At 44.0% G+C, this 22,207-nt stretch overlaps 2 protein-coding genes and 1 pseudogene across 3 annotated transcripts in view; all 3 read left to right on the top strand.

Moving 5' to 3' along the window:
• The window catches only part of LOC309808894 (centrosomal protein of 78 kDa-like), a 981,446-nt pseudogene that overhangs the window by 253,270 nt on the left and 705,969 nt on the right, over positions 1-22,207 (top strand). The gene's annotated exons all lie outside the window — the stretch shown is intronic.
• LOC309807680 (interferon regulatory factor 6-like) overlaps positions 1-22,207 on the top strand; it is a 445,413-nt gene that overhangs the window by 110,363 nt on the left and 312,843 nt on the right. The gene's annotated exons all lie outside the window — the stretch shown is intronic.
• The window catches only part of LOC309808078 (forkhead-associated domain-containing protein 1-like), a gene marked incomplete at both ends in the record, with an annotated part of 196,499 nt that overhangs the window by 35,693 nt on the left and 138,599 nt on the right, over positions 1-22,207 (top strand). Inside the window, 2 exons of the mRNA XM_082628085.1 lie at positions 7,684-7,793; positions 10,894-11,130. Of these exons, the coding sequence (XP_082484211.1) occupies positions 7,684-7,793; positions 10,894-11,130 (347 nt within the window). The remainder of the gene's footprint in view (positions 1-7,683; positions 7,794-10,893; positions 11,131-22,207) is intronic.

The following is a 22,207-nucleotide window of genomic DNA, read 5'->3' as shown; positions in this document are numbered from 1 at the left end:
TGCGGCGAGCAGGGGCCACTCTTCATCGCGGTGCGCGGGCCTCTAACCATCGCGGCCTCTCTTGTTGCGGAGCACAAGTTCCAGCCGCGCAGGCTCAGTAGTCGTGGCTCACGGGTCCAGCTGCTCCGTGGCATGTGGGATCTTCCCAGACCAGGGTTCGAACCCGTGTCCCCTGCATTGGCAGGCAGACTCTCAACCACTGCGCCACCAGGGAAGCCCCCACCCCAGCATTTTAATGTGAAAACTTTCAAACATACAGCAAAGCAAAAATAATTTTACAGAGACAGCTCTCCTCCTAATTCTACCGCTAACACTTTGCTGTACTCTTTATTACATTTCTGTCTACCCATCCTTCTTGTCCTGCATTAATCCATCTTATTTTTTGGATGCATTTCAAAATAAATAGCACACATCTGTAGTCCTCCCCCTAAATGTTTTAGCACATATACCATTAACTAGAACTCAACATGTTTTGTCTCCTTCATGTAAAATGAACACAGAATGTGTATTAGTTATCATGATTGCATAACGAATTCTCCCCAAACGTAGCAGCCTAAAGCAAAATCAAACATGTGTTATCATCTATACGGTTTCTGTGGGGTCAGGAATTTGGCAGCAGCTTAGCAGGACGGCTGTGGCTCAGGGTCCCTCGTAAGGCTGCAGTCATCTGAAGGCTTGACCTGGGCCAGAGGATCCACTTGGAACACGGCTGCTCACATGGGTGTCAGCAGGAGGCCCCTGTTCCTCACCACATGGGCCTCCCCAGAGAGTGGCTCGAGCATTCTCATGACACGGCAGCTGCTCCTCCTGAGCAAGTGATCCTGGAGGACAAGATGGAAATGGCAACATCTCTTGTGACTAAGCCTCAGAAGTCATGCTCTGTCATTGTTGCAATATCCTGCTGGTTACATAGGGCGTCACCCTCCAGTGTGGGAGAAGACTACACACGGGCCTGAAGACCAGGAGGCGGGGATTATCAGCAGTCATCTTGGAGGCCGGCTACCACAGCCTGCCCTCGGGTCCTCAATGATTCACACTCCTCCTCCTCTCTCCCGAGGCCCCCCAAAATCTCACCCCAGTAACAGCATCGGCTCAAATTCCAGAATCTCGTCTAAATCAAGTCCAGGTACAGATGGGGCTCATGGGTGTAGTACGTTACGTTCAGCTCATCAAGTACTACTTCCAGAAATCTGAAGACCTCTGAACAAAGGGTCTGTCCCTCACACACCCAGCACATATTGGTGGGACAGACATAGCATCACTGCTACATACACTCCTCTTGTTCCAAAAGAAGAAAAACAGGAAACACACAGGAGTCCCTGGCCCAAAGCAGTTCTGAAGTCCAGCTGGGAAAATATCGGCAGTTCCTTGACTGGGCTTCAGTCCAACTCTTGCCCAGAAATGACTTTCCAGGGCTCTGGGCTCTGCCCCCAGGTCCCTGAGTTCCGCCTTCTGAGTCGTCCTCCCTTTCCTATGAAAGGTGTCCCATGGATGTGGCTGCATAGTTTTATAGCCTGCTTCCTGCCTGTAGAAGCTTGGGGGTCCAGACGCTTCTTTGACTTTTGTGGGTCTCTGTCAGTCTGAGTTGGCAGTGCTTCTTATTGGGGTTCATCCTATCAGGCAAAACCCACGCCCACAGACTTTTTTGTCACAAGCCCTTCCACCATGGGCTTCTGCAAAGACTGACAAAGGACAGAAGCTTCTTAGAAGCCCAGTTCTTTGACCGAAGGGTTCTCTTGGACACTGCCCTGGATCTGTATTCTTAACAAAGGATTTTACAACCACACCCTCAGCTTCTTCTCTGGACTGTGTTTTCTTGAGAGTGCCCTTGATTTGATCTTTGCCCAGAACCTGTTTCTTACATTTCATTTGCCACCTGGAGAGGCAGGGAATTTTCAAGCCCAGAACATTGCCCTGATTTAACAGCCCTTCCTTTAACTGTCTCTCCCCCTCACATTTCACTATAAGTAGCAAGAAGTAACCAGGCAGCACCTTCCAAGACTCTGTCTGGGACTCTCTTTAGCTTGACCACTTAGCCTCATCACAAACATTTTCTACCTTCCTCATGACCACAGGCAACGTGTTAGGAAACCTTCTGCCACCACCTAACAAGGATCCCTTAACCCCAGTAACATTTTCCTCACTTTCCTGGAACCCTTCCCTCACTGCCTCCTCAAAGGCCATCGGGCTTCTACTAAGACTATTCAGGCTTTCTCAAAGACTCTTGGCCAAAGTCCTCCAGCTTCTGGCCACTGTTCCATCCCAAACCACTCCACATTGTAGGGTTTTTGTTAAATTTTCCACCACTCCTGGTGCCCAAACCTGTATTTGCTACTTATTGTTGCATAACAAATTACTGCAGGATGTAATGGCCTAAAACAACAGTAAACATTTATTATCTCATAGCTTCTCTGAGGCAGGAAGTTGGGAATGGCTTAGCTGGGGGATTCTTGCTCAGGCTTGTCCATGAGGTGGCAGTAATGGTGGTGGCTGGGCTGTGGTCCTCTGGGGGCTTGTCTGGGGCTGGAGGACCCACCTCCAGGATGGGTCACTCCCATGGCTTTTGGTAAGAGGCCTCAGTTCTTCACTAAGTGCACCTCTCCATACGTTGCTTGAGCATCCTCAAGCTGCCAGCTCCTCCAGACAAGTGGTCCTAGCGAGTGAGGCAGAAGCTGCAATGTCTTTTATGATCTAACCTCAGGAATCAAACTGTGTCATTTCTGCAATATCCTTGGTTACATAGAGAAGCTTTGTTACGGACTGAATTGCATTCCCCCAAAATGCATATGCTGAGGCCTCAATCCCAATATCGCAGAATGTGACCATATTTGGAGATAGTGTATTGAAATAGATGAGTAAGTTAAAATGAGATGATTGGGTGGGCCCTAATCCAAGGGCTGGTGTCCTTGTAAGAAGAGAGAGAGAGACGCCAGGGATGCACGTGCACAGAGAAAAGGGCATGTGAGGACACAGCAGGAAGGTGGCCGTCTGCAAGCCAAGGAGAGAGGCCTAACCCTGCCCACACCTTGATCTTGGACTTCCAGCCTCCAGAACTGTGAGGAAATGAATTTCTTTTGTTAAGACCTCCTGTGGTGTTTTGTTATGGCAGCCCCAGCTAACTAATATAAAGTCCATCCAGTATTGGAGAGGATGATGCAAGGGTCTGAATACCAGGAGACAAGAATCAGTGGGGCCATCTTGGAGACTGGCTACCACACCCTGAAAGGTGTAGATCTTGAATGTGCTCACTGAGTTTTGCCAGTCGTGCACAACTATGTAACCCAAATTCCTATCAAGATATAGAACATTACCATCACCCCAGAAAGTTCCCTCATGTCCCTCCCCAGTCAATTCCCAGCCCCAGGCCCCAGAGGCACCCACTCTTCTGAATTCTTTTCCAGCCATGGATTAGATATTCCTGTTCTAGAATCTCAAGTACACAGAACCATGTAGTACATGTTCCTTTGTGGAAGGCTTTTTTCACTCAGCATAGTATTTCTGAGATTCATTCATTTTGTTGTATGGATCATGTTCTGTTTTATGAACATATATACAGGGTTTTGGGGGTTGTTTTTTTAATGCATCCTTTGGACACATGGCACATGGGCTGTTTCTTCTCTTTTTTTCACTCCGCCATTTAAATTTTTCCACTGTAATCACCGGTTTCTCCAGTGCCATGCTGAACTTGGGGCTTCTCTGAAGGACTTGGATTCCCCCTGGAGAAATGAAGGATGAGTCGTATGGCTTAGAGTCACTCACTTCTACCTGGGCTCTATCTCCTCAGCCTCTCAGCCAGGTCTCATGTTTCCAAACATTTGCCCTCGTTCCCCTGACACTCTCGCCATCCTCAGAAAAGGACTTTCATCTTCCCGTGTCATGGGGAGTTCCTTTCTGTCTGGGCCTCTCTACTGCACGCTTTAGAGAAAACTCTGTGCTCCAGTCCTCCATGCTGTCTCTTGACAGAAAACACCTCTTTTTAAGGGTTCCGAGAAAGCTCTTTCCTCTCTTAGCAAAGCTGGGCTCTTCCAATTAAATTGGTTTACTGTTAGACTGTCACCTTGCTTTAGACTTGAAAAATTCTATTTGAAAACCCAAAGCCAAGGATTTATTTTCTGCAGATCAGGTCAGGGTTTCTCAATCTTGGCAGAGTGACAGGTGGGTCGCATAACTCCTTGTTGAAGGATCTGTCCTGTCCACTGTAGAGTGTTTAGCAGCATCCCTGACTCCTACCCACCAGAGATACCAGTAGCAACACCACCACCACCACCCCTAACTGTGGTTCTCAAAAATGTCTCCAGACATTGTCAAAAATGAAAACGTCATTTTGCCTGGGGGAAAACTCACCCTGTTCTAGTTAATACTCATCCTTCCTGTACCACAAGGCAATAAAACGTCAGCTCCAAGGCCAAATCTTAATGGCAAGAGCTCATGGGAGGTGGGGAAGAATTACTGAGAAAAGAAAATATGTGGAGTGACTTATTAAAATAGCATCTTGATTCATATATATATATATATATTTTTTTCCCAATAATGGGATCATATGAACCTAACATAGGTAACCTTCTTTTTTTTTCTTTTTTTGGCCGTGCCGCTCAGCTTGCAGGATCTTTGTTCCCCAGCCAGGGATGGAACCTGTGCCCCCTGCAGTGGAAGCACAGAATCCTAATCACTGGACTGCCAAGGAATTCCCTACCTGATTTTTAAAATTCAATAATATGTCATAAACATCTTCCCACTTCAATACATTGACTACATAGTGGTTAAAAGCATAGGCTCTGAATCCAACAAACTTAGGCTCATCCCTTGACTCTACCACTTACCAGCTGTGTGTCCTTGAGCAGGTGACTTGACGTCTCTGTGCCTCATATCTCTCACGTATAAAATGGAGATGGGAATAATAATGCCTATCTCACTGGGTTGTTATGAAGACGAAATCGTATCCTGCCTGTAAGTGCTGAGCACAGCGTCTGGTGCATAGCGAACATTCAGTAAATATTAAAATATTTAATATTTTAATATTTAAATTTTAAATTTTACAATCTTAATAATTTAAATATTTTAAAATTTAAATATTTAAATTTTAAATATTAAAATTTTAAAATTAAGTTATTACCTAACCATGATTGTTATTTAACTTTTATTTACAACTTACAATGTCTGAAAGACACAGTTAAGGTGCACACATACTGCCCCTGCTGCAGACTGGTGATTATTGGAGCGCACCAGGACAGCTGGGGGTTGTTAAAATATTAAAGTAACTCCCCTGCCTTTTGGCCAACAGCTCATGCCCGAAAATTCTTAAAGTGACTGCGTCCCCGTATCCGCCGTCCCACCGCCCCAGCCCTCCCGACTCTCCCTGGGGCTTCTCCCCACTGGGACCTCTGAAGGATCCAGCATCTAGAGTTAAGCCGGTTTGGTCATACATGGCCCTTAGGTTCTTTTTGATAAATAACAGTAGCCGGTAAAGAAGTTTGGGGCAGGTGAGGGGTAACTGCTCCCGCACCTCCCTGCCTGGGTGTAAGGAAAGCAAGTCTCAGAGCAAATTCTAGCCCCACAAAGACTTTGAGTAAACACACCTTCCCCAGTAAAGGGACCCCATCGATCAGCCTGTTCTGTAAGATTGATGAAGTCCCCGCTCCGGCCATCATCTTGCAGGGAAGCGTCCCTCAAGACAGCCACGACAGGGTCGTAGAGGCAGCCGGAGTCACCCCTAGAGATGGCATCAGATGCCAGAACTCTAAGCTGAGACTGGACAGGGGCCCAGTTAGGGTCAGACCCCGAGGCCCTCCCTGGGGACACAGGCCAGTCAGTACCTTCCTCCAGTGAGAGCCGATTTCTTGAGGAATCTGAAAACAGATCAAGTCTTCCTCCTGAAAATTCAGTTTCCAAATTGAGATACACAATCAGTGTAAAATAAACCCCAGATTTCAAAGGCTTCATGCCTCGAAGGAAAAGAATATAAAATATCTCCATATTTTTTGTCGATTACGTGTTGAAATGATGCTTTTTAATGTATTGGGTTAAATAAAATTGATCATTAAAAATTCATCTCTCCTTTTTACCTTTTTAACGTGACTACGAGAAAATTGAAAATTGCATTCTGTAGCCCCCTTATTTCTCTATCAGGCACTGCTGCTATAGTCAGTTAGGACTTTGCTGCTCAGGATCCAAGAGAGTCAGATGGGGGCAGTGAGCTTCAAGTAAAAGTTTTCTAATCATGGACCTAGTTGGGAGGTGGAGGGAGAGAAAATGGGCAGCTGCTGAAGTTCCAGGCCCTTGTGTTCCTCGTGCCCCAGGAAACACTGTGGCCAGGGCTGCTCATTCAACACGCAAGGCTGTGCATTCTCTGGGCACCACAGGCCATCAGCTATGTCCACTAGAGGTTCTGGGGTCCACAAAGAGGTTTGAGACCTGGCTGGGGGGCAGGGATCTTTGACTCTAAAATGCATAAATAAAAAATACAGAAGCAAAATGAATAAATGATGAATGTCCACAAACATGACAGTGCGTGCTTCATTCATCATTAATGTTAATACTCATTAAAGTTTCATCACCACTGAAAACAATTTGTTCAGTTTCTCACTTCACAAGAAGATAAGAATGTGCAGTGACTGTCCAGAAACCATAGTCACTTGGAAATTTAAAATATGCTGCTTGGGCCCAAGTGATCTCACACGTAGAATTATAGAAATCTTTACAAACGTTTCTACACCAATAAAAAGAAATGTATTCAGTGTTGATGTGAGTGAATTGCGAGATGTCTGATGTGATACAGAGTGGGGTCCCCAAACACAATGCCATAATCCCTGAAAGTCATATAAAAAGGCCTTGTAATACTGGGGTAAATAAGAAAAAATATAGGAAAGCTTAAATGTCTATCAAGTGGATCCTAGTTAAACACGTTTGGCACACTTGGACAATGGACCACAATGCTACCCTGGAAAAGAACCAAGTACAGCTACAAATACTGACATGGGAAGATGTTTTTGATATTGTTAGCTGAAAAGTAAACTGCATAAGAATCTCTGTCATGTAAATGCATTTTTGTTTTTTGACAAGATATGACTGCAATAAAAAATATAGCGAATGTTTAGCGCTAAATGCGCTACATGAGGGGTCAGCAAACTTTTCCTGTAAAGAGCCAGATAGTAAATACTTTAGGACTTGTGGGTCACATGGTCTCTGCTGCAACTACTCAGCTCTGCCTTTGTAGCTGGAAAGCAGCCATAAATAATATGTAAATGAATCACTGTGGCTGTGTTGCAATAAAACTTTATTTACAAACATAGGCAGAAGGCCAGATTTGGCCGCAGGGCCATAGTTTGCCAACCCCTGCTCTATATCATTATTCTATTTAATCTCCAGATAGCCCTTTATAACAGAGACTATCAGGGATCCTGAATTATGTATGTGGAAACGAAGGCTTAGAAAGAGCAAATGACTTGCCCAAGGTCATCAGCTCTTATGCGGCATAGAAAAAAGTCTGGAAAGAGGCACACCACAGTGCATCAGTGCAGTTAACGCTGGGGAAGAGAAATGAGGCAGCTCTTACCCTTTCCTGTCCTCCTGTAATGCTTTCAGTGCATAAGTCTCATGAATGTGAAGGTTAATCTGAAAATATTCTTTAAGACTTTGGGGAAACTCACAGTCTCCTCTGCATTCTCTGTTGATCTTGTGTGTTAGTGTGGACCAACGCGGCGGAACTGTCGGAACAATCAGTGGCCGAGGAAATTCCTGGGGCAGAGCCCTACAGAGAAATTTTTGTGGACCAGGACCTGTCCCAGCACGATAAGGTGAGGGGTCTTGGGGAAGCACAGAGCTACAGCAGCAAGAGGGACCATGGAGAGATTGCCACTGCCTCTTGTTCTCTGTGTCTCAAGGACTGTCCCTTTTTCCTACTTCCAAGAAACCACCTCTTCCTCCCAAGACATTCAGCCAGGTTTGGCCACTGCTCATTTTATCCCAAATAACATCTACAACTACAAGGTACTGAGCACCTACTGTGTGCTGGGCCATGTCCTGTGCACTTGACATTTATTAGCTCGTTAATCTTCACCAACTTCAAACTAGATTTTATCAGCCTCACTTTGCAGATGAGGAAACTGAAGCTCAGAGAGGTTCAGTGATGTGTTCACGGCTGCCCAGTGCAAGGAGCAGTGTTAGGATTCAAAGCGAGGTCTGGTTAGCTTCTCAGCGGGTACTTCTAACTCCCACACAGTAATCACTTGGTCAACCTTCAGTGATGGAACAGTGATGCAAAAACACATTCCTAGCAGGAGGAATTGAGCCCTGAAGTCAGGGAGGCCTGGGCCAAGAGACTCGTTAAAGAACCAGAGAGGTTTAAAGCAGGGATGCGAGCAGAACAGGTGGATTCAAGTCAAGCCATCCTGGGAAGGGCCCAGGTCAATTTCTCCCCACTTAGACACGACCTGAAAGTTACTCTAAAAGAAGCAGTCTATAATATCTCGCTTTCCTTCAGGGCCAGGGCCTGCTCCTGCAGCAATTCTCAGAGTTTGTGAGGAGCAGACCTACCTGGGGTTCTTGTCAGACACGGAAATCCAAACCTTCAGGAGGCAGGGGGTTCCAACCAGGCATCCTGGGACCAGACTCTGAAAAATGTTGCAGAAAGGCGAGAAGCCACACTCAGATTCTGTATTTATCACTGTGTAACAAGCCATCCCAAAACTTAGCGGCTTCAAACAGCAACTCATTATTCCCCAGAATCTATGGGTTGACCTGGAAGGTTCCTTTGCTCGCGTCCCCTGGCCTCACTCATGCGGCCTCAGTCAGCCGCTGGCTTGGCCAGTTTGGTGGTCGGTCTCCATTGGCCTCCTTCCCACATCTAGGGCCTCAGCCAGGACGCCTGGACTGGTGCGCCCCTTTGTGCATGTGGTTTTTCATCACAGCACGGTGGTCTCGGGGTTCCCAGGGGGCCAGAGCAGAAGCTGCACAGCCTGTAAGAACTTGCCTGGAGATCATGCAGCATCACTTCCACTCCATTCCATTGGTTAAAGCAAGTCACGGGGCCAGCCCAGACTAGAGGGTGGGGAAATAGACTGGATGGCAAAACTGCAAAGTATTTGTTGCCATTTTTCAACCTGCCTCAATTTTAACTCGGAAATATAGTGCAACCACTATAATTTTTTCTATTTATAGAAAATTTTTATAAGCCATTTATCATTTTTTCTATTTATAATAGAAAGAATTCTTTCTCTTTATAAGCCATTTCTACCCTAACTTGCCAGGACTCCTTCAAGTGACAATAAACAAATTAGCTTGAGGGGGAGCATCGATTAGCTCAACTTATTGGAAAATTTAAAGGGCCACTAGCTTCAGGTATGGCTAGATCCAGGAGCTTGAATAATGTCAGCAGAACACCTCCCCACTACCAACCTCTCCCCTCTGTTTCCCTCAGAGTCTGGCTTTCTACATGAGGCTGGCTTTGTGTGTCAGAAAAGACAAACTCAGGCAAACAAGCCTACATATTTAAAGTTTATGATCCAAAAGAAGGCAAGATGCTCTCCCTCTGTAATCGATGTGTGAAATCTCTGATTGACCAGCTTGGGCCACATGCACATGGGGAGGTGGGACAGGAAGGAGCAGGGCACATGACTGACAATCCTACCCAGACCCCATGGAAGGAGGAACGCTCCCTCCAGAAGGGCAAGGGGACCCTCAGCAGGAAAGCAGAACCCACAGCTGTCCACTGCCCTCTGCAAACTTCTTATATTCCAGCACTGTCACGGGGCCTGGCACTTAGTTGCTGCCCGATGAATGTTTGTTGCATGAAAAATGAATAAGCACCTGGCTGATCATAACAGGGTGAAACAGGGGAAACTGCCCAGGAGTAGGGAATATGTCTGATACTCTCTCTTGAAGTTTTGCCACCAACTTTCACAAGGACCCAAAGGAAGGCCCCTGGCAGCAGCTGGCAATGTCAGACAGGCTTTCTCATGAGCAAGGCCCTGTCCTTCCCCAGGTCACGGAGCTAGCAGGTCGTGAGGCTGACTGGACGGCTCTCCTGGGAATGAGCTGGCCCAGAAATTGCCCATTTACCTCCTCCCGTGACTGCTTTGGAAAAGGCCTCTGGGGAATTTTTTCTTCTTCTTCTTCTTCAGTTTTTCTGACATTTTATTGATAACGTCTGGTGAGAAGTTTGGGGGAATTTTTTTTTCCTTTTTTGGAAAACCTAACCAATTCTTTGGCTGCAGAGCTTTATCACTGGAGAGATGGAGGACAGGGTTAATTATACCTGTGGGTACAGTCTACCAGCAATTTTGTTTTTCCAGCCGAAAGTTGACATGAGCCCATGCAAATAAATCACTATTCCTGTCTCATTTACTTTCCAGATTGAGTTACCTGGAAAAAATTCATACATGAATAGCCAAAAGAGGCAGGAAATATTAGAAGAGAGGAAAGGGAAAACAAATAGTTCAGAATGTTTTAACTTAAAACAAATAACCCTCATTATAGGCAGAATGTGGTCAAACAGAATGTTGTTTTCCTAACTACCTTTCCTAGGTCCCCAGTGTGCTAGGCTGTATATTATAAATGAAAACACTGTAAGTAAACTTTCTAGCAACAAAAATTCCCAAGTGGGATGGTTGTTCTTAATATGAAAGTCTAATTCTCGGGGAAAGGAAAGTTTCCGTACCTGTGAGGTATAGACATCCATTACAGGAGTCTATATACAAGTACATCATTTTAACCCAATTCTTGTCTCTATGAGATTTTCGAAGTGACAGAGATAGCCTTGAAAGTCTGCTTTTTCCCTCCCTGCCTGCCCTCACCTTCCCAAAGAATGATACCATATTTTTCCTGTCTTTCTTTAAATGGGCTCAGCCTTACACCCAGACCCACACCTAGTAAATTTCCCATCTGGCCTCCACCCAGGATGAAATAATTCGGCTGCTGGGAAAAGAAGTCAGCCGTCTCTCCGATTTTGAACTTGAATCTAAATACAAAGACACCGTGATAGCAAGCCTGCAGAACCAAGTGGCCAACCTGAGCCAGAAGCTGTTGGAAACAGCTGCCTCCAGGCAGAAGGAGAGGGTGATCCCGCCCAAGTTTCAGGTTCTGCATGAAGAGGACGATGCCCAACAGAGAGAGATCCAGAGCTTGAAAAACCAGGTAGGGCTCAGAGACAAGTGGGTCGGGGCCTTGGGGTCACAACACAGGGTGACAGCTCTCAGGTAGAGCCTGGGGGGAGCCACCCAGGTAGTTAGAAATGGGCAGTGAGCACAGCATGGTGAGGAGTACAGTTCCAGGGAGTGCAGGGTTGGCAAGTTTCTAGCCTTGTAAGAACAATATTAGATTTGATTAAGTGCCTACCATGTTCAGGCCCCGGTGCAGGTGCTTTGGGTGCATTAGCTTATTTATTTATTTATTTATTTATTTATTTATTTTATTTATTTAATTTATTTATTTATGGCTGCATTGGGTCTTCGTTGCTGTGCACGGGCTTTCTCTAGTTGCAGTGAGCAGGGTCTACTCTTCACTGTGGTGCATGGGCTTCTCATTGCAGTGGCTTCTCTTGCTGCAGACCATGGGCTCTAGGCACGTGGGCTTCAGTAGTTGCAGCATGAGGGCTTCAGTAGCTGTGGCTCACGGACTCTAGAGTGTAGGCTCAGTAGTTGTGGCCCACGGGCATAGTTTCTCCACAGCATGTGGGATCTTCCTGGACCAGGGCTCGAACTCCTGTCCCCTGCATTGGCAGGGGGATTCTTAAACACTGCACCATGAGGGAAGTCCCCTCATTAGCTATTTAAACCTCAGTCTTCTGACACATGCCATTCTACAGATGAGGAGACTGAGGCACGCTCAGCGATGCCCAGGAGCTTGTTACAGCTTGCACAGCAAGTGAGAGACAGTGATGTGATTTGGGCTCAGCTCTGCCACCTTGTACACCTCATGCTTTCACACCCACTTTGCATTTCCACCCAACTCCTGTCGCTTCAGTGACCACTTCTCACACCCACCCGGACCCAGCCAGAAAGAGCTGGAGATGGGGAGAAGGAACCCCACAGTGTTCCAAACACTGAGGCCTTTATCAAACCCTGAAGGCAGCTGCTGGTTCATTTATAGGGAATTTCACCAAAAATTCTCCACCCAGAATGTTTGGATTTACCAGTCAACTTCCTTCCTCCTGAAACTAAATCCAAAAGAAAAAAAAATTTTTTCTTAAGTTTTAAAGAACTACTTTAAAATTGGCCACTGATCTGGTACATAAATTATATCTCAACAACGTTGATAAAAAAGCAATTGGAAATTGATGAATTTTGGCCTCAGTGCATAATTCTGCTTAAAACCGTAGTCAGATTTGGTTCAACATGACGGAGTAGAAGGACATGCTGTCACTCCCTCTTTCGAGAACACTGGAATCACAACTAACTGCTGAACAATCATCGACAGGAAGACACTGGAACTCACCAAAAAAGATACCCCACATGCAAAGACAAAGGAGAAGGCGCAAAGAGACAGTAGGAGGGGCGCAATCCCAATGAAATCAAATCCCATCACTGCTGGGTGGGTGACTCACAAACTGGAGAACACTTATACCACAGAAGTCCACCCACTGGAGTGAAGGTTCTGAGCCCCACGTCGGGCTTCCCAACCTGGGGGTCCGGCAATGGGAGGAGGAATTCCTAGAGACTCAGACTTTGAAGGCTAGTGGGATTTGATTGCAGGACTTTGGCAGGACTGGGGGAAAGAGCGATTCCACTCTTGGAGGGCACACACAAAGTAGTGTGTGCATTGGGACCCAGGGGAAGGAGCAGTGACCCCATAGGAGACTGAACCAGACCTACCTGCTAGTGTTGGTGGGTCTCCTGCAGAGGCGGGGGGCAGCTGTGGCTCACCAAGGGACAAGGACACTGGCAGCAGAAGTTCTGGGAAGTATTCCTTGGCATGAGCCCTCCCAGATTATGCCATTAAACCCACCAAAGAGCCCGGGTAGGCTCCAGTGTTGGGTCACTTCAGGCCAAACAACTAACAGGGAGGGAACCCAGACCCACCCATCAGCAGACAAGCAGATTAAAGTTTTACTGAGCTCTGCCTACCAATGCCACAGCCAGCTCTACCCACCACCAGTCCCTCCTATCAGGAAACTTCCACAAGCCTCTTAGATAGCCTCATCCACCAGAGGGCAGACAGCAGCAACAAGAAGAACTACAATCCTGCAGCTTGTGGAACAAAAACAATATTCACAGAAAGACAGAAAAGATGAAAAGGCAGAGGGCTATGTAACAGATGAAAGAACAAGGTAAAACCCCAGAAAACAACTAAATGAAATGGAGATAGGCAACCTTCCAGAAAAATAATTCAGAATAATGTTAGTGAAGATGATCCTGGACCTCAGAAAAAGAATGGAGGCAAAGATCGAGAAGATGCAAGAAATGTTTAACAAAGATCTAGAAGAATTCAAGAACAAACAAACAGAGATGAACAATACAATAACTGAAAAAAAAAAAACACACTAGAAGGAATCAATAGAATAACTGAGGCAAAAGAACGGATAAGTGACCTGGAAGACAGAATGGTGGAATTCACTGCTGCGGAACAGAATAAAGAAAAAAGAATGAAAAGAAATGAAGACAGCTTAAGAGACCTCTGGGACAACATTAAACACAACAACGTTCACATTATACGGGTCCCAGAAGGGGAAGAGAGAGAGAAAGGACCCGAGAAGATATTGAAGAGATTATAGTCAAAAACTTCCCTAACATCGGAAAGGAAATAGCCACCCAAGTCCAGGAAGCACAGAGAGTCCCATACAGGAGAAACCCAAGGAGAAACACACCGAGACACATAGTAATCAACTTGGCAAAAATTAAAGAAAAATTATTGACAGCAGCAAGGGAAAAATGACAAATAACATACAAGGGAACTCCCAGAAGGTTAACAGCTGATTTCTCAGCAGAAACTCTACCAACCAGAAGGGAGTGGCATGATATACTTAAAGTGATGAAAGGGAAGAACCTACAACCAAGATTACTCTACCCAGCAAGGATCTCATTGAGATTCGATGGAGAAATCAAAAGCTTGACAGACAAGCAAAAGCTAAGAGAATTCAGCACCACCAAACCAGCTCTACAACAAATGTTAAAGGAACTTCTGTAAGTGGGAAACACAAGAGAAGAAAAGGACCTACAAAAACAAACCCAAAACAATTAAGAAAATGGTCATAGAAACATACATATCGATAATTACCTTAAATGTGAATGGATCAAATGCTCTAACCAAAAGACACAGGGTTGCTGAAAGGATACAAAAACAAGACCCATCTATATGCTGTCTCCAGGCGACCCACTTCAGACCTAGGGACACATACAGACTGAAAGTGAGGGGATGGAAAAAGATATTCCATGCAAATGGAAATCAAAGGAAAGCTGGAGTAGCAATACTCATATCAGGTAAAATACACTTTAAAATAAAGAATGTTACAAGAGACAAGGAAGGACACTACGTAATGATCAAGGGATCAATCCAAGAGGAAGATATAACAATTATAAATATATATGCACCCAACATAGGAACACCTCAATACAAAAGGCAATCGCTAACAGCTCTAAAAGAGGAAATCAACAGTAACACAATAATAGTGGGGGACTTGAACACCTCACTTACACCAATGGACAGATCATCCAAAGAGAAAATTAATAAGGAAACACAAGCTTTAAATGACACAATAGACCAGATAGATTTAATTGATATTTGTAGGACATTCCATCCTAAAACAGCAGATTACACTTTCTTCTCAAGTGCGCACGGAACATTTTCCAGGATAGATCACGTTTTGGGTCACAAATCAAGCCTCAGGAAATTTAAGAAAATTAAAATCATATCAAGCATCTTTTCTGACCACAACGCTATGAGATTAGAAATGAATTACAGGGAAAAACCTGTAAAAAACACAAACACATAGAGGCTAAACATTACGTTACTAAATAACCAAGAGATCACTGAAGAAATCAAAGAGGAAATCAAAAAATACCTTGAGACAAATGACAATGAAAACATGACGATCCAAAACCTATGGGATGCAGCAAAAGCATCCCATAGTTCTAAGAGGGAAGTTCATAGCTATACAAGCCTACCTCAAGAAACAAGAAAAATCTCAAATAAACAATCTAACGTTACACCTAAAGGAACTAGAGAAAGAAGAACAAACAAAACCCAAAGTTAGCAGAAGGAAAGAAATCATAAAGATCAGAGCAGAAATAAATGAAATAGAAACAAAGAAACCAATAGCAAAGATCAATAAAACTAAAAGCTGGTTCTTTGAGAAGTTAAACAAAATTGATAAACCATTAGCCAGACTCATCAAGAAAAAGAGGGAGAGGACTCAAATCAATAAAATTAGAAAGGAAAAAGAAGTTACAACAGACACCGCAGAAATACAAAGCATCCTAAGAGACAACTACAAGCAACTCTATGCCAATAAAATGGACAACCTGGAAGACATGAACAAATTCTTAGAAAGTTATAACCTTTCAAGTCTGAACCAGGAAGAAATAGAAAATATGAACAGACCAATCACAAGTAATGAAATTGAAACTGTGATTAAAAATCTTCCAACAAACAGAAGTCCAGGACCAGAAGGCTTCACAGGTGAATGCTATCAAACATTTAGAGACGAGCTAACACCCATCTTTCTCAAACTCTTCCAAAAAATTGCAGAGGAAGGAACACTCCCAAACTCATTCTCTGAGGCCACCATCACCCTGATACCAAAACCAGACAAAGATACTACAAAAAAAGAAAATTACAGACCAATATCACTGATGAATATAGATGCAAAAATCCTCAACAAAATACTAGCAAACAGAATCCAACAACACATTAAAAGGATCATACACCATGATCAAGTGGGATTTATCCCAAAGAGGCAAGGATTCTTCAATATATGCAAATCAATCAATGTGATACACCATATTAACAAATTGAAAAAGAAAAACCATATGATCATCTCAATGGATGCAGAAAAAGCTTTTGACAAAATTCAACTCTGATTTATGATAAAAACTCTCGAGAAAGTGGGCATAGAGGGAACCTACTTCACCATAGTAAAGGCCATATATGACAAAGGCACAGCAAACATCATTCTCAATGGTGAAAAACTGAAAGCATTTCCTCTAAGATCAGGAACAAGACAAGGATGTCCACTCTCACTACTATTCTTCAACATAGTTTTGGAAGTCCTAGCCACAGCAATCAGTGAAGAAAAAGCAATAAAAGGTATCCAAATTGAAAAAGAAGAAGTAAAACTGTCACTGTTTGCAGATGACAGGATACTCTACAGAGAGAATCCTAAAGATGCCACCAGAAATCTACTAGAGCTAATCAATGAACTTGGTAAAGTTGCAGGACACAAAATGAATGCACAGAAATCTCTTGCATTCCTATACACTAATGATGAAAAATCTGAAAGAGAAATTAAGGAAACACTCCCATGTACCACTGCAACCAAAAAATACAATAGCTAGGAATAAACCTACCTAGGGAGACAAAGACCTGTATGCAGAAAACTGTAAGACACTGATGAAAGCAATTAAAGATGATAGCAACAGATGGAGAGATATACCATGTTCTTGGATTGGAAGCATCAATATTGTGAAAATGACTCTACTACCCAAAGCAATCTACAGATTCAGTGCAATCCCTATCAAATTACCAATGGCATTTTTTAGAGAACTAGAACAGAAAACCTTAAAATTTGTGTGGAGACACAAAAGACCCCGAATAGCCAAAGCAGTCTTGAGGGAAAAAAACGGAGCTGGAGGAATCAGACTCCCTAACTTCAGCCTATACTACAAAGCCACACTAATCAAGACAATATGGTACTGGCACAAAAACAGAAATATAGGTCAATGGAACAGAATAGAAAGCCCAGAGATAAACCCACACACCTATGGTCAACTAATCTATGACAAAGGAGTCAAGGATATACAGTGGAGAAAAAACAGTCTCTTCAATAAGTGGTGATGGGAAAACTGGACAGCTACATGTAAAAGAATGAAATTAGAACACTCCCTAACGCCATACACAAAAATAAACTCAAAACGGATTAGAGACCTAAATGTAAGACCAGACACTCTAAAATTCTTAGAGGAAAACATAGGAAGAACACTCTTTGACATAAATCACAGCAAGATATTTTTTGATCCACTTCCTAGAGTAATGGAGATAAATACAAAAATAAACAAATGGGACCTAATGAAACTTCAAAGCTTTTGCACAGCAAAGGAAACCATAAACAGGATGAAAAGACAACCCTCAGACTGGGGGAAAATATTTGCAAAGGAAGCAACTGACAAATGATTAATATCCAAAATATATAAAGACCTCATGCAGCTCAATATTAAAAAAACAAACAACCCAATCCAAAAATGTGCAGAATACCTAAATAGACGTTTCTCCAAAGAAGATATACCGCTGGCCAAGAAGCACATGAAAAGCTGCTCAACATCATTAATTATTAGAGAAATGCAAATCAAAACTGCAATGAGGTATCACCTCACACCAGTTAGAATGGGCATCATCAGAAAATCTACAAACAACAAATGCTGGAGAAGGTGTGGAGAAAAGGGGACCGTCTTGCACTGTTGGTGGGAATGTAAATTGATACAGCCACTATGGAGAACAGTATGGAGGTTCCTTACAAAACGAAAAATAGAATTACCATAGGACCCAGCAATCCCACTACTGGGCATATACCCAGAGAAAACCATAATTCAAAAAGCCACATGCACCCCAATGTTCATTGCAGTACTATTTACAACAGCCAGATCATGGAAGCAACCTAAATGCCCATCGACGGACGAATGGTTAAAGAGGAAGTGGTACATATATACAATGGAATATTACTCAGCCACAAAAAGGAACAAAATTGGGTCATTTGTAGAGACGTGGATGCATCTAGAGACTGCCATACAGAGTGAAGTAAGTCAGAAAGAGAAGAACAAATATCATATATTAACGCATATATGTGGAACCTAGAAAAATGGTAAAGATGAACCAGTTTGCAGAGCAGAAATGGAGACACACATGTAGAGAACAAACGTATGGACACCAAGGGGAGAAAGCGGCAGGGGGTGGGGGTGGTGGTATGATGAATTGAGAGATTGGGATTTACATGTATACACTGATGTGTATAAAATGGGTGACTAATAAGAAAAATATAAATAAATAAACATTTTAAAAAAGGAGAGAGGAAAAAAAAAACCATAGTCAATGCTTGGGGGCCTTTGTTCTCTTGTTCTCTGTTTACTGTCTTTCCCTCTGTAACCGATTCTAGGTACACAGTTTCAATCCTAGAAATGGTGCTCTAGAAAGGACACAGATTGTGTATGGTGAACCTAGGAGATTCTAGCAGGAAACTGTAAGCTCCATGAAGGCAAAGGTTGGGCCCAGTAACCTTCTAGAACTCTGTTAGGACCGTGTCTGTTTGTCTGTTCTTTATTCATCCATCCACCCATCCGTCCATTAATCCAAAGAAATATTTTGGGGGGCCTATCCCGTGCCATGCCCTCTTCCAGGCTCTGAGAATTCAGCAGAGAACAAGACAGACATGATCCTTCCCCCTGTTATGCTCTAGTGAGGGAGACAGAAAAAACAAGTCAACAAATACATGCTCTAATATTTAAATGAACTAATGACTCTCCTTCAAACCTGGTTTTGAAAAAACAATGAAAGTAACAGGTCCTGTAGGAATTATTAGTGCAAACAGCTACCTTGACATGTAGCTGACACATTAATGAGCATCTTTTTCTTGAACTGAACCCAATTTTGCTGAAATATTCCTTTCAGTTATTCTCCCATTTCAGAGCTTTCCTGAGAAAATGACATGTCTTTTTCAGGTACATGGATGAGGCTGAATTATTCCCACATACCTTTTTTATTTTTGGCCATACCACGCGGTTTGCAGGATCTTAGTTCCCTGACCAGGGATCAAACCCAGGCCTCCAACAGTGGAAGCACAGAGTCCTAACCACTGGACTGCCAGGGAATTCCCCACATACCTTTTTTTAAATAATTGAAATATATTTGACATAGAATATTATATAATTTCCACATATCTTTGAATATCAGCCGGTCCCAATTTGAGTATTATTTAAAGTGGCTGCCGATATCTGGGGGAAAAAATGTTTTTTTACAAAGAAATTATCTAGAAATAATTACACTGATGCATCATGCTCTTGCCTCCCCTACCACTGGAGCTTCACTTATAACTGAAGAAGAATATTTTATAGCAAGGCATATATGAACCAGAGGCTCCATCGGTTTGAACTCAAATCGAGTTTCAACCACTGACATTTTAGTTTCTTAACTATTCTACTGCCTGCAGAGCATTCCACCAGAAGTGTAAGCCACATGGCAGGTTGATTTATGGTTCTGATTACTTTATGTGTTTTCCCTGGTCCCCGAAGGTGTGTGCATAATGATTTGCTCTCAGAGATCTTCGATCTGCTACAGTATCACTAGAAAATTCTTACCTCCATGTGCTCTTATACGCCTGTGCTAATTAGAAACCAAATTATCATCCTGAAACAATCACTCCTCCTAGCACTCTTAACTTTCTTATGATTCAGTGCCCATTTTATTACACAGCTTAACAGACATTAAACATCTTGGAATTTATGCCATTACAAACAATATGGATATTTACTTTGATAGTAAAAGTATCAAAGAGGTTTGAAGACTCTTTGGAGTTTTCCAGCAATCCAAAATCCTAAAACTCTGACACTCAGATTGAAATATTTTCAATCTGTCAAAACCACTGGAGTCTTAGAGGGGAACGTATGTTTTCCCTTCTGGAAGTTTGTCTCTGTGTGTTCTATCTCTGGTATCATGCAAATAAAAGCATTAAGCTGAGAAGAGCTTACAAACACTTTCAGTGTTCCAAGGACCTTTTATGGAAAAGTTGTATTTCCCCCCAACAGAGAAAAGTAAGATGTGAAAGAATTTTTTCACTCAAAGTTTCCAAAGCACAAACATGCAAAAGTATAGCCTTGGGGAGAGTGGGGGTCAGAGTGGCCTGTGTCCCCGCAACTTCTAGCATAGACCCCCCCCCCAATAATGTCTCAGGTGCCCCAGGGAAAAAGTAAGTGTAACTGCCCCAAATGTCCTAGACTCTGAACCATGATGGTGTATGAAACGAGTCAGAAAACTTGTGAGACCTTGACGGTTCTGTTAATTCTACCAGAGTAATAATGACAAGATTTCCAAGGATACAAACCAAGACCAAAGGCTGTGAGCGCCATCTGGTGGCCATATCAGCACGCCCGAACTCCATTACCTGGGCATGCCCACCACCTCCCCCCAATCTTTTTTTTTTTTTTTTTTTTTAGCGTGATGCCCGCAACCTGGTCTGATTGTAAACAGGGAATTTCCTGTATTTCTTCTTTTGGAGGGATTATTTTTATTTAAGACACTGAGTCTCTATTTACTCTTATAACAGTTATTTTTAATTTAATGCACGTTTTTAAGTTTAAAAAGGGAGCTGCTTCTACGAAAAACGCTAAGAAATTATAGTGGGACTAGCCAAGAGACATGGGAAAAATAGTGAAAGTGGTATATGAATGACTGAAGTTTAGGAACTCTCTTCGGGTGGGGTTGCCAGATAAAGTAAGGACACCCAGTTAAATTTGAATTTTAGAATTTCGTTGTAGTGTGTGTCCCAAATATTGCATGGGACACATTTGCACTGAAATATTATTCATTATCTGAAATCCTATTTTAAGTGAACATCCTTTTTTCCTCCCCTAAATCTGGCAACCTTACCTTAGGAGAACAAAGAAATTGCACCCAGGACTTCCCTGGTGGCACAGGGGTTAGGGATCCGCCTGCCACTGCAGGGGACACGGGATCGAGCCCTGGTCCGGGAAGATCCCACCTGCCGTGGAGCATCTAAGCCTGTGCGCCACAACTACTGAGCGCTCGTGCCACAACTACTGAAGCCCGTGTGCTTAGAGCCCAGGCTCCGCAACAAGAGAAGGTGCCGCAATAAGCCTATGCACCGCAACAAAGACCCAACGCAGCCAAAAATAAATTAATAAATAAATAAAATTTATTTTTAAAAAAGGAAAAGAAATTGCATCCTTCTCCTTCTCACTTCCATTTTGATCTATCAAAACAAGCTAGTGGGGCTTCCCTGGTGGTGCAGTGGTTGACAGTCCGCCTGCCGATGCAGGGGACACAGGTTCGTGCCCCGGTCTGGGAAGATCCCACATGCTGCGGAGTGGCTGGGCCCGTGGGCCATGGCCACTGAGCCTGCACTTCCGGAGCCTGTGCTCCACAACGGGAGAGGCCACAACAGTGAGAAGCCCGCGTACAGCAAAAAAAAAAAAACAAAAAACAAAAAACAAGCTAGCTCTTGTCCTGTCTACGGATTGCTTGACATTTATGCCCCAATAAATGTGTCCCTGTGGGAGTACTGAGGCCTGACATCTGAAAAATCACAGGGCAAAGGCCCACAGTGCACCTTGAGGTGGGAATGTCCGGGCCACTCAGAACAAGCAGTCTGGCCACATCAGACCGAGAGGGAGGGGGTTCTGGGCCCAGCTCTCTTTCCCGGCCTCTCGGGTACCTGCTCTGTGGAGGCCGAGGCCTGGCAGCTACTTTCGGGCCCTTACAAACGTTGCATTTGATGGAGAGCCTTCCGCACCCCACGTGTAGACCTAGACCCCTGGAGGGGGGCCCGCCCTTGAGGGGGCTCTGAGCCATGGACTTAGAGGGTGCTCACAGCAGCCATAGATAGAGCTGGCCTGTGGTGCTCCCACCCACGATTCCTGTATTTCCTTTATTTTTTTATTATTATTTTTTTTTGCGGTACGCGGGCCTCTCACTGTTGTGGCCTCTCCCATTGCGGAGCACAGGCTCCAGATGCGCAGGCTCGGCGGCCATGGCCCACAGACCCAGCCGCACCGCGGCATGTGGGATCTTCCCGGACTGGGTCATGAACCCGCGTCCCCTGCATCGGCAGGCGGACTGTCACCCACCTCGTCACCAGGGAAGCCCCTGTATTTCCTCTTAATAACAACCACACTGGCGTTTAAGTGAGCCTGGCAAGGCTTACAAATGCACACATAAAGATTACCAACTACCTTCCCCAGAGACGGACGAGGGAAGTTGAAGCTAAAACACACCGTGAGGGCTTCCCTGGTGGCGCAGTGGTCGAGAGTCCACCTGCCGATGCAGGGGACACGGG

Source organism: Mesoplodon mirus (genome assembly GCF_964341445.2).
Source record: "Mesoplodon mirus genome assembly, chromosome: 7".
Taxonomy (NCBI): domain Eukaryota; kingdom Metazoa; phylum Chordata; class Mammalia; order Artiodactyla; family Ziphiidae; genus Mesoplodon; species Mesoplodon mirus.
This window is presented reverse-complemented; position numbering and strand designations above follow the sequence as displayed.